Here is a 15,383-nt window from a genome sequence, read left to right as displayed (position 1 = left end):
CTTGATCATTCTGTAGTGTCCTTCCTTGTCTCTTGTAACATTCTTTATTTTAAAGTCTATTTTATCTGATATGAATATTGCTCCTCCAGCTTTCTTTTGATTTCCATTTGCATGGAACATCTTTTTCCATCCCCTCACTTTCAGTCTGTATGTGTCCCTAAGTCTGAAGTGGGTCTTTTGTAGACAGCATATAGATGGGTCTTGTTTTTGTATCCATTCAGCAAGCCTGTGTCTTTTGGTTGGAGCACTTAATCCATTCACGTTTAAGGTAATTATCGATATGTATGTTCCTATGACCATTTTCTTAATTGTTTTGGGTTTGTTTTTGTAGGTCCTTTTCTTCTCTTGTGTTTCCCACTTAGAGAAGTTCCTTTAGCATTTGTTGTCGAGCTGGTTTGGCGGTGCTGAATTCTCTTAGCTTTTGCTTGTCTGTAAAGCTTTTGATTTCTCCATCGAATCTGAATGAGATCCTTGCCAGGTAGAGTAACCTTGGTTGTAGTTTCTTCCCTTTCATCACTTTAAGCATATCTTGCCACTCCCTTCTGGCTTGTAGAGTTTCTGCTGAGAAATCAGCTCTTAACCTTATGGGAGTTCCCTTGTATGTTATTTGTCATTTTTCCCTTGCTGCTTTCAATAATTTTTCTTTGTCTTTAATTTTTGCCAGTTTGATTACTATGTGTCTTGGCGTGTTTCTCCTTGGGTTTATCCTGTATGGGCCCCTCTGCGCTTCCTGTACTTGGGTGGCTATTTCCTTTCCCATGTTAGGGAAGTTTTCAACTATAATCTTTTCAAATATTTTCTCGGGTCCTTTCTCTCTCTTTTCTCCTTCTGGGACCCCTATATGTGAATGTTGTTGTGTTTAATGTTGTCCCAGAGGTCTCTTAGGCCGTCTTCATTTCTTTTCATTCTTTTTTCTTCTGTTCCATGGCAGTGATTTCCACCATTCTGTCTTCCAGCTCACTTATTCATTCTTCTGCCTCAATTATTCTGCTAGTGATTCCTTCTAGTGTAGTTTTCATTCCAGTTATTGTACTGTTCATTTCTGTTTGTGTGTTCCTTAAATCTTCTAGCTCTTTGTTAAACATTTCTTGTGCCTCCATTCTTTTTCCCAGATCTTGGATCATCTTTACTATCATTACTCTAAATTCTTTTTCAGGTAAGTTGCCTATGTCCACTTCATTTAGTTGTTCTTGTGGGTTTTTATCTTGTTCCTTTGTCTGGAATATATTTGTCTGCAGTTTCATTTTGTCTAACTTTCTGTGTTTGTGGTCTCCTTTCCTCTGGCTGCAGGATTGTAGCTCCTCTTATTTCTTGAGTCCACCCCCTGGTGGGTGAGGTTGGTCCTGAGGCTTGTGCAGGCTTCCTGGTGGGAGGTACTGGTGCCTGCTCACTGCTGGGTGGACTGGGTCTTGTCCATCTCATGTGCAGGGCCATGTCAAGAGGTGTGTTTAGAGGTGGATGTGAGCTCAGAACAGCTTTAGGCAGCCTGTCTGCTGATGGGTGGGGCTGTGCTCCTATCCTGCTAGTTGTTTGGCCAGAGGTGTTCCAGCACTGGAGCCTGTAGGCTGTTGGGTAGGGCCAAGTCTTGATGCCAAAATGGTGACCTCTGGAAGAGCTCATGCCAATCAGTTTTCTCTGGGGCCTCTCTGCCACTGGTGTCCTTGCCCCCACTGTGAGCCACAGCCAACCTCCCCCTCCCCAGGAGACCCTCCAAGACTCGTAGGTAGGTCCAGCCCAGGCTTCTATGGAGTTACTGATTTGTGCTGGATCCCAGTGTATGTGTAAGCTTGTGTGCTCCCTCCAAGAGTGGAGTCTCTGTTTCCCCTAGTCCTGTGGAGCTCCTACACTCAAGCCCTGCTGGCCTTCGAAGCCAAATGCTCTGGGGGTTACTCCTCCTGATGCCAGACCTTAGGCTGGGGAGCCTGCTGTGGGGCTCAGAACTCTCACTCTTGTGGGAGAACCTCTGCGATATAAGTATTTTCCAGTTTGTGGGTCACCCTCCCTGCGGGTGTGGGATTTGATTACGTTGCTAAAGTTCCCCTCCTACTGTCTCGTTGTGGCTTCCTCTTTGTCTTTGAATGTAAAATATTTTTTTTGGTAGGTTCCAGTCTTTTTTGTAGATGGTTGTTCAGCAGTTAGTTGTGATTTGAGTGTTTTTGTGAGGGGAGGTGAGCTCAAGTCCTTCTACTCTGCCATCTTTTCTGAAATCGAGGGGCTGCTTTTAGTTCGGATGCTTGCTGTCTCTTTCCTCAGTGTGTGCTGGCTGTTATCTTCTTGATATGGGGTGTTCAGGTGCAGCGGCCCTTGCGCACTCCCAGGATGGTGGGGGCAGGCCTTGGTGCCTGCTCACGTGTCTTGTATGTGCAGCTGCTCTCTGCACACTCTGGGCACAGCAGGGGCAGTGCTTGGTACCTGTTCATGGGTCTTGTAGCAGTGGCCTGTGCCCACCTCTGCAGCCCACGATGGTGGCATCAACTGGCACTCACCCCCGAAACTCCTGTAGGCAGTGTCCTGTTGTGTGGGAGGGCTCACAGGAAAGAAGCACTTATGGTGGTCCTGCCCCTCTCCTCATGTGCCCCCCAGTAATGGTACCTTGCCTCTCTGGTGGGCCCAGGTTTCTTCTGAGTACACCCTCAGTTGCCACAGTCCAGCCTCTTCAGGCTGTCCCTGGGCAGCCAACCCCGGTCCTCTCCCTGGGTTTGACCTCTGAAGCCTGAACGTCAGCACCCAGCCCCCACTTGCACCAACAGACGGGGGTCTCAGGGTGGGGAGCGCAGGGCAGTGGTGCTGACCTTCTGTGCAGGTTATTCTCCATTTTCCCTTCTGCAAACCAGTTGCTGCACTCTCCTTCTAGGCTCCAAAGCTCCCCCTCCATCCAGGCTGATCTCCCTGTGGTGAGGAGGCTTCCCAGGAGGTGGGAACCTTTCCTCCTTCACAGCTCCCTCCCTTGGGCGCTGGCCCCATCCAAACTCCTTTTTCTTTTTCCTTTTCCTTTTGTCTGGTTATGTGGAGGTTTTCTTGCCCTTTTGGAAGTCTGAGGTCTTCTGTTGGTGTTCAGTAGATGTTCTGTGTGAACTGTGCCACTTGTAGATGTATTTTTAATGTTTCTGTGGGAGAAGGTGAGCTTCCTGTCCTACTCCTCCGCCATCTTGATCCTGTCTCCCAGAATCTTTCAGGAAGGTTTGAATTTCAGTTAAGGTATAGGTTCTGATGTTTCTACTTTGTGATTCTCTCCTGTTACCTTAATCTTATGCGCTGTTACTGGATGTTTGTGGATGACCTCCCTGTGAGCCCTCTTTGTAAGTGGCTGCTCTCCTCTCCAGGGTGCCCCAGCTGACCTCGCTGGGGCTGGGGTCTGCTTCCACTAGCACAGTACTCACAGGGTCTTTGGGAACACCTCCTTGGCCTCCGGAGTGGAACATAAGAGCCTGGCATGCTGGTGTGCGGCAGCACAGGACGCTTCGTTGGAGGTTCTGAGTTTATCAAGGAGCTGGTGCACCTCTGCAGGGTTCTTAGGAGAAGCTGGCACCAGATATTTAGGACGTTCATATTGGTCTATTAATTTTTTAGCAACATTTCACCAGGGATTGGACCCATGATATATCCCATTGGGTAAGGGGAGGAAGAGCCATAGCAGAGTCAAGTGGTGACACAGAGACCCGACGCCTCCACCGTATTACCCCTTTCATGGTGCCGTTGGTGCTATTTCACTTGTCTGGGTCAGGACACATAGTCCAGGCATGACCCACCGACTCAGTGGTCACAGGTAGGGTCTCCTGTTATTCGGGGGTACCTGTCTTTTAGATGGATGCCTCAGTGGTCAAAAGCTTAAGCCAGGCACCTGCATTACAATTTTAAAAAATTCAACAGTCAGGTGCTTATACTACAGTTATCTTGTTACCGATTTCTAATTTGACTCTGTTGTGGTCAGGGAACACTCTGTACGATTTCAATCCTTCTAAACAAGACTTGTATGGCCCAGCATATATCTATTCTGTTGAATGTGCTATGTGCATTTGAAAAGAATGTATATTCCATAGCTATTAGTGAAAAAAAAAAAAATTTTTTTTTTTTTTTGGCTGCACTGTGTGCCATGTGGGATCTTAGTTCCCTAACCAGGGATCAAACCTGTGTCCCGTACAGTGGGAGTGTGGAGTCTTAACCACTGGACTACCAGGGAAGTCCTGGTGAAATAGTCTATCAACGTCAGATCAAGGTGGTTAATAGTGGTGTTCATATTTTATATATCTTGATTGAATTTTTGTCTAGTTCTATCAATTGCTGAGAGAAGATGTTAAAATCTTCAACTATGCTTGTGGGTTTGTCTTGTCTTTCTTTAAATGTGTCCATTTTTGCTTTATCTATTTGGAAGCTCTGTTACTAGGCACATACATGTTTGTCTCCCCAAATTAACCCCATTATGATTACTCTTTAGTAATACTCTGTCCTGAAGTCTGTTTTATCTGATAGTAATATTACTCTCCAAGCTTCTTATGTTTACCAGTTATGAAATATTTTTTCCATCCACTTACATATCCATCTGTCTTTACATTAAAAGCATGATTCTTACAGAACATATAGTTTGGCCTTGCTTTTTTTTTATCCATTAGACAATTTCTGCCTTTCATTAATATGACTGAACTTTAGGTCTACCATCATACTACTTGTTTTGTTTGTCCCTCCCCCCTTTTTGTTCCTTTCTTCTTTCTTGCCTTCTTTTTGGGTAAAAAATGTTCTTAAGAGTTCCATTTTAATTTATCTATTAGCTTTTTAGATATACTTCTTTCCATAATTTTTTCAGTGGTTGCTCTAGATTACAATATACCTGAACTTTTCATAGTCTTAGTGTTGTATCACGTCATGTACCTTGAGCAAATTCCTTAGCCTCTCTGAACCTCAGTTTCCTTTATAAACAAAAATAAACAACTTGTCTCATGGGTTATTTGGCTATTGAACAAGCTAACGCATATGAAGCAAATAGTATGCTTTCAAGAGCAGAATAAGCAAGGAAATACCTTTGTACCATCATCACTAACAGCAGTGCTGTTGTTATTACTGATACCAACCAGGGTTCTTAGCCTTCCCTAATCAATAGAAATTGACTAGAGGCCAGACAAGAAATTCAGGCAAGGCTTTATTGGGGCCCCTGCTGCAGCAGAGGGCAGCGAAAACTAGTGACAGTTTCCCTTGCTCACTCCCCGATTGGGGGCGAGCTGGTTCTATGTGGGGTGAAGGTAGAGGTGTGTCCAGGGGTCAGGCCGGAGGGGTGGCTTAGGTGTTTTGCCCCCCACTTTGGTGGTGTTGAGTGCAGGGGGAATGCGCAGTACTCTGCTTTTGCTCCCAACACCCTGTTTTTTTGCTCCCAGCTCTTCAGAAGTGGCAGTCGGGTTTTTGTTTTGTTTTTTTTTTTGTCTTTTTGTATCTTTTGTCCATAATTTGCCCCCAACTGCACATGCATGCAGTTATTTTTAGTCCCTTATAGTTTCTTCGTATTTTGTTGCTCAAGGAGATGTTTGTCCAGGTGTAAGCACTGCAGCAAAAAGTCCCAGGTCCCAGCCTGTCTCATTCCCCCCGAGAGACTCTACACCCTTACTCTTAAGGGGTAAGGGGCCGAAGATCTCTTCTTCTGAAGCTTCTTCCTGCTGGACAGGGGTCGCAGACCCTAGCTTACCCTAGAGGTGTAGAAGTCCTTTGCTGACTCTTCCAAGGACCTGTAGGGACCTGGGCCACTCTCCGCTGGAAAGGGTTGAATTTCTTGAATCATCACAAGCCTTACTTCAAACTGTTGAAGCCTAGAAGACACAAACTTAGCCAAAAGGTTAAACAAGGGCTAAAAAGGAGAAGAACAACAATAGCCATTAAAGGGCCTAGAAAGGGAAGGAACCAGGGTAACTTTGGGAGGGCTTCCTTAACTGTTGACCAGACAGGGGAGGTGATGTCACCCCTGCCAAGAAGCCATTCTGCTTGGGTGTATATTTTTGTTAATCTCAGGGTTAAAGTTTAACATGATTCTCTATTTTTAGAATGGAAGGTCTGGACCTATTGGTCCCAGGTCTCCTTCTTGGACTGAAAAGTCTTAGTCACAGGTTTACAACAGTAGGGAAGACAACGGAGCGCCAGGCGAAATACAGCATAAATCAGCATGACTGAAAAGAAAAGGGTTATGAGAAAATGAAAACCTCCTGCCAGAAAGTTTTTTATACCCTGTGGGATCGAAGAGAACAAACTAGAGAACCAGTTTTCAATTTCCCCGCCCATGTTGAATAGCAAGGATTGGTGGTTAATTGTCCACTGAAGCCAGGTGGCTTGTCGAATTTTCTCAGTGTTGGTTTCTACCTGGGAAGAGGTGTTGATGTATGTGCAACAAGAAGTACTGGCAATTGCACATACCAATCCTTGTTCTGCCAATAGATAATCGAGGGTCAATTGTTTGTCAAGTACCACCTTGGCCAGGGAATCTAGACTTGTTTTGGTTTTTGAACCGTTTCTGTGAGATGTAAAATCTCAGCCCTGTATTTTACAGGGGGATTTTTTGCATTTAGAAGTCTTCTTTCTTTCCAGATACCATGGGCATGTAAAACAAGGCAGGCATATTTTGAGCCTGTGTATATATTTATACTTTTTTCTTTCCCTAACGTTAAGGCTCAAGTTAGGGCTATTAGCTCAGCCCTCTGGGCTTGTTAGGTAGCAAAGGTTTTGCTTCTGTAACAGTATGAGAGCTCACAATAGCATAATCTGCCCTCCTGACTCCGTCTTTAACAAAACTACTGCCATTAGTAAACCATTCTCCCTCAGGGTTTTCTACGGCCTGGTCTGTTAAATCAGGCCTACAGGCATAAACCTGGTCACAGTTTTCCAGGCAGGAATGTGTTAGCTTTGGGCTTTCAGTGGGCATCAGTGTAGCCGGGTTAAGGATGTGGCACGTTTTGAGGTTACCTCCGGGGAGTCAAGGAGTAAAGCCCAGTACTTAGTAAGGCAGCCTCCAGTTAACCAATGGTGGCCTTTAATCTCCAGAATCCCTTGTCCTTGATGAGGGGTCTGGACTTCCAGTGGCTGTCCAAAGGTAAGCTTGTCAGCGTCTTCCACTGATAAAGCAGTGGCAGTTACCACCTGGAGGCAGCCAGGCCAGCCTCGGGCCATGGAATCTAGTTGTTTGGAAAAATAGCCTATAGGCTGAGGAACTTCTCCTAGCTTTTGTACAAGGACCCCCAGAGCTGTCCCCTGATTTTCAGCTCTGTACAAGATAAATGGCTTTTTTAAATTGGGGAGACCTAGAACAGGAGCTCTGGTGAGGGCCTGTTTGATATTATTAAAAGCCTTTTCTTGTTCCCCAGTCCAAAGTAATGCTTCTGTATCTGGGCCTTTCGTGGCTTCATACAGAGGCTTAGCCATTAGTCAGAATCCTGGAATTCAAATTCTGCAAAATCCTGCCATGCCGAAGAAAGTACGAAGTTTTTGTTGTCCTTTTTTTTTTTTTTGTCTTTGGGGCACTGAGGCTTAATATAGCTTATTTTCTATCTGGAGATAACTGTCTACTTCCAGGGTTTATAATATATCCCAGATATTTAACTTGTTGCTTTGAGATTTGTGCTTTTTTTTTCTGGGAGATCCTGTAGCCCCGGGCCCCAAGGAAATTAAGGACTTCAATGGTATTCTGATCTGAGGCCTCCATGGTGGAGCTACATATTAATATGTCATCTACATACTGTAGGATAGCCCCTTCTTTTAGGTGTATTTCCCTTAGTCCTTTTCCTAGGGCCTGGGCAAACAAGTGGGCTGTCCTGAAACCCCTGAGGCAGTACTGTCCAGGTATATTGTTGCATTTGGCCTGATTGGGGGTTAGTCCACTCAAAGGCACAGATGCTGAGATGAGGGATGAACTGTGATGCACAAGAATCCATCCTTGAGGTCAAGGACAGTAAACCATGTGGCCTCTCCAGGCATCTGGACTAATATAAGGATGAGCCATAAGGGGATGTATAGGGATCCCTACATCATTTACTGCTCTAAGGTCTTGTACCATCTGATATTCCCCATTTGGCTTAACAACTGGCAAAATAGGGGTAATGCACAGAGACCGGGGCACTAAGAGGCCACGCTTTAGGAATTTATCTACGAGGGGTTGCAAACCCTTTTCTGCTTCAACTTTATGGGATACTGTCTCTTGTTAGGATAAGTGACTTCTGGCTTAAGGCTAATTTTTACAGGTTGGACGTTTATAGCCTTCTTAGGGATTCCTTTGTCCCAAACTGCAGGGTTTACTGTGTGTAGAATATGGCTGGGAATAGGGCTTTGTTCTTCCAGCTGATTTGTCTTAGAGTCAAGAAAAGGGGCTGCTCGGCGCCTCCTAATCGTAATATGGCTCCAAGGGAGCCTAGAAAGTCTCTTTCCACTAGTGGGGTAGGACACTCAGGCACAACTTAAAAGACATATGAAATTAAATGCTGTTCAAATTGGCAAGTGAGAGGCCCAGTAAAATAACAGGTGTGAGGCTTTCCATCGACACCAGTCACTGTACAGCTTTTGGAGGAAAGCGGCCCAGCATGAGAGATCAAGACAGAGTAAGTGGCTCCTGTATCAATTATAAAATTGATTTTCTTACCTGCCATGTCAAGGACCACCTGGGGCTACTCGATAGAGACAGACATCTCATGAAGGGGAGCCGCCAGAGTCCCTGGGCCTCCTCAGTCGTCTAGCATGGCCATCTCGGGAGCGGGAGCCCCCCTTCCGCTTCGGAACTGGGGACAGTCCCATTTCCAATGACCTGTTCGTTTGCAGACTGGGCATGGACCAGGGGCTCTTTTTGGCACTTTTGGGCCCAGTGGTCGGTTGACTTACATTTGAAGCATTTCCCCTTGCTGGTTTTGTCTCCAGGTGGATGGTTAAATTGCCTTGGCCCCCTTGGGTTGCCCTGAGGTCATAAGGCGTGGCTGACAGCTATGGCCATTGGTTTAGCATAAGCCCTGGTCTGCCTGTTTTCACATTGAGTTCTCTCTTCCTCCTCAGCTTGATCTCAATTATTAAATACCCCGAAGGCCACCTCTAGGAGTTGGGCGTCAGGGTTTGTGTGCCTAATTGTAACTTTTGGAGCTTTTGCCAGGGGCAGACTGGCTGATAAAATGTTGTCCAAGTAGGGACTGGCCCTCGGGAGTAGATGGATCAATATTAGTAAATTTTCTAAAAGCCTCCACAAGCTATCCCTGAAAGAGAGCTGGATTTTCTTTTCCTTCTTGGGTCACTCCTTTAACCTTTTCATAGTTAACTGGCTTTTTGATATACTTTCTCATCCCTTCTAATACACATTGGATCATTTGCTTCCTGGTTTCTGTTCCCTCCTGGGAATTATAATTCCAGCAGGGCTCCTGATTTGGGACTGTCTCCCCACCCATACCAAAATGTTTGGTTTGGTCCCTGGAAAGCTGGATATGACTATCTGGACATCCTTCCAAGTTAAATCAAAGGTCAGAGTTAGGGCCTGAAACCCTCCAGCAAACTTACTAGGGTCTTCAGAAAATCGGCCCAGTCTGTTTGCATTGGGCTAAACTGGTTATAGAGAAGGGCACATGTACTCTGATTGTCCCTTCACCATTTGCCACTTCCCTAAGAGGGCATATTTTCCCGATCCTGGGTGATAAGAAGTTCCACTACAAGTTACCCCAGAGGGACTAGTCTCTTCTTTCTGGGGTAACGGAGGGCATAAAGGGACATAGGGAGGTGAAGTTGGGGACCGGTCAGAGGGATCTGGGGAAGTAGGTGGCTCGGGAGAGGCAGGTGGCTCTGGAAAAGCAGGGGAGACTTGGTTCCCCCCTGAGAGCTGGGGAAGGTTAAAAGGGGATCATCTGAAATGTCAGGAGTGCTTTCTGATTCCACAGGCTTTTGATTATAGGAGCTGCATAGAGCAGGGTTTTGGTAAAGGGTCATGAAGGCTTGAACATAGGGAACCTCAGTCCATTTTCCCATCTGTGACAGTAGAAATCCAATTGCAAGATGGTATTATAATTTAGAGACCCATTTCAGACCATTTTTCTCCATCCCCCCAACTTATATAAAGGCCAGGTAGTGTTATGGTAGAGTTTAAGTTTTTCCCTTTTCTTATTTGAAATGGCTTGGATATTCAAAGAATTCCTATCATGTAACTTAATTTAGTTTCAAGTTACCAAAATTTGGAGGGACTATTTTAGATGGACATTTCCAAAACATAATTATTCCTATAGAGTTTACCAGAAAGCTCTTATCTCAGTTACATTTACTTAAAAGTTTAATCATATCAGGTTATTTTCCCTGTTGGCAAATTTCATAACAATGTGCACTTATTGACTTCCAGTAACCCTAGGTACAATAAAAGTATTATATGTAATGTTGACGACTCTAAAGACAGGTCTGTATTAATTAAACCCACAAACTTAAGCTAGCTTTAATACTAGATATTAATTCAATATTGAATATTTCCCAGATCACATGAACCTGAAAAGTATTCTGGTGAGTTTTTTAAAAATTATTTCTGAGAATGTATTTAGGTGCTTACTTTCTGTTAAGCCAATTAAATACAACTCATTTACAAGTTAGTTTTTACATAAAGACAGACAGACCAGAGACCTCATGGTTTTCCCGCTTGAATTTAAAAAGGCCTCTCTTTTTTCTCCTCAGTCTGGGGGACTACAGATGGATCAGGTAGTTCCTGAGAGCCCAGGCAGAATAGCTGCATTGCAAAGGCAGAGGAGAGAAATGCAAGCGCCTCTCTTTTCTTTTTTGCTCTTTAAAATCCCACCAAGTAACCCAAGGCTGGAGTCTCAGGTAATGTGGGCTATGTTTGTATTTCAAGGCTTAAATGCTCCATCGTGCCCACAATTTCAGCAGAGACTTGCAGAAGCAGCTGGACAGACAAAACTACATAAGACAAAGATACCAATGACAAAAACTTAAAGACACAAACAAGAAGTTTTCAGGATAAAGGGGACGAGAGTGCAGTTATAAGGATCAATGGAGAAGTAAAGGGAAAAGACTGAAAAAGAGAAAGAGACAGCAAGAAAATAAAGGTGGGAATACTGGGACGATAGGACTTCCAGCCAGTACACAATATGAGGTTTGAACCTCAATCACTCATAAGTCTCCCTTCAAGAAGAGCCTGCTGGACCAGCGTCTGCACGGTGTGAGGCGAGCCTCTCCCACCTCTGCTTGTCACCCGTCAAGGCGAGCCACTGCCGGCCAGAGGAAGCAGGTCTCACAAGCTGGGAGGAGTGATGCTGTAGCTGCCCAACGTCCACTCTCTCGGAAGGACAGGACAGAAGTAGGAGAGGACGGAGAAAGGAGAAGTAGAGAGATTCCAGGAGAGGGAAAGGGACAAAGGGGAGGGGAAAGCGTTGCCTGAATGAGGGTACTGAGGCCCCCAGGGGCCAGGAAGGCAGACTTACCAAATGTGGTGATGCTGAAACAAGAGGTTCAGGTGGCCACTTGTCACCCACAGGGAAGCTGCATTCGGTGGTCCTGGAGGCGCCCAGATCCTCTCCCTGGAACAACGGGGGACAAGTGCCCCACGTTGGGTGACACTAAGTCTGATACAGAACAGGGTTCTTGGCCTTCCCCAATCAATAGGGGCAAGACAAGAAATTCAGGCAAGGCTTTACTGGGGCCCCTGCTGCAGCAGGAGGGAGCGAGAACAAGTAACAGGTTCCCTTTCTCGCTCCATAAAGGAGGGGGGCAAGCTGGTTCCTTATATGGGGTGAGGGCAGCAGTGTGTGTCCAGGGGTCAGGCCGGAGGGGAGGCTTAGGTGGCCTGCCCCCGCTTTGGTGGTGTTGAGTGCAGCGGGCATGCGCAGTACTCTACTTTTTGCTCCCGACACCCTGTTTTTGCTCCCAGCTCTTCAGAAGTGGCAGTTGGGTTTTGTTTTGTTTTGTCTTTTTGTATCTTGTTGTCCATAATTTGCCCCAACTGTGCATGCACACAGTTTTTAGTCCCTTATAATTTCTTTGTATTTTGTTGCTCCAGGAGACGTTTGTCCAGGTGTAAGCACTGCAGCAAAGGGTCCCAGGTCCCAGCTTGTCTCACTATTATTACCACTACTACTACTGGTCTGGTGGCAGGTGCTGTTGCTATTGTTGTTGTTTGACCTCCTGAGGCCACAGGGGAGCCATATTGACATCCTCACCAGCTTGACCCCCTTGAGGTCACGTTTTTCCACCCACTCCTCTAGGTGGCCTGCTCCATCGATGACAGTTTTTGTCTCAGCAGGGCAACCCTCAGCTGCCTCTTCCTTACCCAGGCTCAGCCATCCTGTGCCTACTCTTCAGGCTGCTCTTGTACCCAGAAGAGCCAAATCAGCCGATCAGAGCCAGGCCCGCCCGTAGGCTGGTCCTCATCACAAAGCCTGGCTTGTTTTCAACATTACACCGTTTGTTGCTCTGAGCAAAATAATCTGAGGCCACAGTCCCACAGGCCTCCTGCTATCTTCAAATGCATACTTCCCACATGACAGGACTCCCCGTATCTCAGGGGGCAGCCTCTGCTCAGCCCTGGTGTCTCTTCATCTCCCTAAGAGGTATCAAGCCCCACCTGCTGCCCCAAGTTTTCTCACTTTCAATAATGGCCTCAGCGACCTGCAGGGACACAGAGTAACTTCCTCTTCCCACATTCAGCATCAACCAGACAAAGGAGAAGTGCTAATGTCAGCCCCACCCCCAAACAACCTACATGAACTACTGTTAAGTGTTTTTCAGGGCATGGAATTCCACAGTTCTGAGGTGGGCATAGGTAGTCCTCAGGGGTCCAGATGGGCTGGAGGCAGAAGGAATAGGGCAAACACCAGAAGACACTAGGAAGGCAGAAGGAAGTGAACCTGGATCCTTGCAAGATGGCTTCTCACTAATTGCCAACAATCAATAACGGGAGGAAACACTGGTTACTCTCTGAAGTTTTGTTGAAAGCAGTCAGATGGGAGCTATGAACTGGCAGAACGCCATCTCTTAGGCTTCTCTTCCTGAGAGGGGGTTTCTGCTTCTGGGCAGCTCTACCCAAATTCTCCTCCCAGTTAGTATTAAGCTCATTTACTTTTTAAAAAGCAGATGATGGTACTCCTTATTTAAGACCCTACTATGGCTTCTCATTTTTCTCACAGGGACAGGCCCAGCCCATACCTGCATTTCCAGTTTCAGGGAATCTATCCTCTGCCTGGGTTGTCTGTCTGCTCCTGGGATGCACTGCTAATAAGTAAATGCCCCAAGGGCAGGAGCCCTCTTTCATAGTATAATCTTGTTCACCAGCGTGTCCCCAGAAGCCCACAGTGCCTGCTCCCTTGTTGGTGCTTACAATGTCTTTTTGGAATGAATGAATGTCCCCTCATCTGCTGCCATGATTAGTGTCAGCAGCCATGGTCCAGATGTCTCATGGGGTTTTATGCTCCCTTAAGTTCTTCAGTACCCATCTCTGGGTTCTTTCACGTGAGTCCCTAACATTTTTATATGTTTTGGCTTGTTAGTTGCATTTTGTTTAACATTCTGACAGACCTTATAAAACCGAGAAAGGTGGGTTCTACATTACTAAAACATGTGTCACACATGAAATGATTCAATGTGTGTGTGTCTGAGGCAGAAGGAGAGCAAAGACCTGAGGAGAAGACGGTCACTAACACCCAGCTGAGGTCTGGAAAACAGAGCAGAGGGATCCCAGCCATGGTTCCCTGACTGCTCAGCAGGATGAGCTATGGGAGTTTCCTTCTCCAAAACACCAGAGAACAGACCGGATGAAGTCGGAAGACTGTCGAGTGGAGACCAGGTCCCAAGAGTCCACTGTACTTTGGCCAGCAGGATTTGATGTGACAATCAGGTAAGGGGTTGAGCCACACACGGCCTGGGGATGGCACAGGGCTCTATGTAGGTCACTCAGCTGAAGAGATGAAGATGGACTGTGGGCGAGAGTAGTGAATGTGACAGGGGAGACAGTAGGGGTGGCTGGAACTAAACCTCCAGCACCCCACAAAGCCCCCGCCTCCTGAGGAGGACCCAGTGTCTCACATTTCCACGTCTTTGCGAGCTTTGTGCCTCCTGCCTATGGTGCTGTCACCTTATGCCCCATTTGACTAGGCCTGAGACTTACCAACAGTAGAGTGACACCAATTCCATTTAGCCACACTGGCTTTATACCAAGAAGATGTTCCCAACTTTAGATTTATAGAGCATAAAACAATGCGGAAAAGCTAAAATACTTAAGCACTCTAGTTATGAAAAAGATATCTATGGAAATGGAAAGAAAATGTCTAATTAAAATCAGTGGAGTGAGGACTTCCCTGGTGGCGCAGTGGTTAAGAATCTGCCTGCCAATGCAGGGGACATGGGTTCGAGCCCTGGTCTGGGAAGATCCCACATTCCGTGGAGCAACTAAGCCCGTGCGCCACAACTACTGAGCCTGCGCTCTAGAGCCCACGAGCCACAACTACTGAGCCCACGTGCCACAACTACTGAAGCCCGCGAACCTAGAACCCATGCTCCGCAACAAGAGAAGCCACTGCAATGAGAAGCCTGTGCACCGCAACAAAGAGTAGCCCCCACTTGCAGCAACTAGAGAAAGCCCGTGTGCAGCAACGAAGACCCAACACAGCCAAAAATAAATAAATTAAAAAAAAAAATCAGTGGAGTGAAGACGTCACGGGGTCAAGTACAGTGGGCATGGGTTTTGGAGTCAGACAAGTAGAATTTGTTGTGCAAACTGTCCCGCCTTTTGGCCTGCACCTCACCAGTGAAATGACAACTTGCCTTCTAGCTTGCTGTAAGGTTGATGAAATAAAGTCATATGTCCAGGCTATAAGAACTCGTCTTCAGGAGTTTCCTCTAAGACCACTTCTGTATATGAGGATTACAAGGCACTTTTAAAAAAAAATTATGAGTTCTGATCTGGATTTCTAAGGCCTTGGGAGCAAACAGCTCATGAAAGAAGAGTCACCCCTATGGTCATTTGTTTAATTGTAAAGGTGTTTATGTTGAATTTTCTCAAAGCATTTGTAATTTGCTAATTTAGAGTAATAATAACCTTGGCATTCCCTGCATTTTTTTCATTGGTTTTTCTGTCTTTACTAGTCTTTTTTTTTTTTGTATTAAAGGTTCCATCATGTCAACAAGGAATGTCAAATATATGTTTTAGCTGAGAACACAGGCTCAAGACTACAACACAGCCATGAAAGCTGGAGCGGAACACAGCAGCCGGCCACTGTACAGAGTAAGGGAACTGCCTTATGTCATGCTATGTTAACTCATGTTAGTTAACTGTGTCCACTTAAATGGGTTATGTTGGTATTCCAGAATAAACAAATGTTAGAGACTAAGGAATGCATGAAAAATTTTCCATTGAAATTAATGTTAATTATATTTTTGACTTTGGAGAATTCTACTCTCCA

The 15,383-nt window shown here is 45.8% G+C and overlaps 1 protein-coding gene across 1 annotated transcript in view; it reads right to left on the bottom strand.

Annotated features, from left to right (window-relative positions):
- Positions 1–203: 203 nt before the first annotated feature.
- ZFP1 (ZFP1 zinc finger protein) overlaps positions 204–15,383 on the bottom strand; it is a 78,224-nt gene continuing 63,044 nt past the window's right edge. Inside the window, exons 4-5 of the mRNA XM_082439122.1 lie at positions 11,412–11,507; positions 204–5,806 (exon numbers count right to left, since the gene is read on the bottom strand). Coding sequence (XP_082295248.1) covers positions 11,455–11,507 — 53 coding nt within the window. The 3' untranslated portion in view covers positions 204–5,806; positions 11,412–11,454. The remainder of the gene's footprint in view (positions 5,807–11,411; positions 11,508–15,383) is intronic.

The sequence above is a fragment of the Balaenoptera physalus genome (assembly GCF_965194825.1).
Source record: "Balaenoptera physalus genome assembly, chromosome: 19".
In the NCBI taxonomy this organism is placed as follows: Eukaryota; Metazoa; Chordata; class Mammalia; order Artiodactyla; family Balaenopteridae; genus Balaenoptera; species Balaenoptera physalus.
The sequence above is the reverse complement of the archived record's forward strand: the minus strand, read 5'-3'. Positions and strand labels throughout refer to the sequence as shown.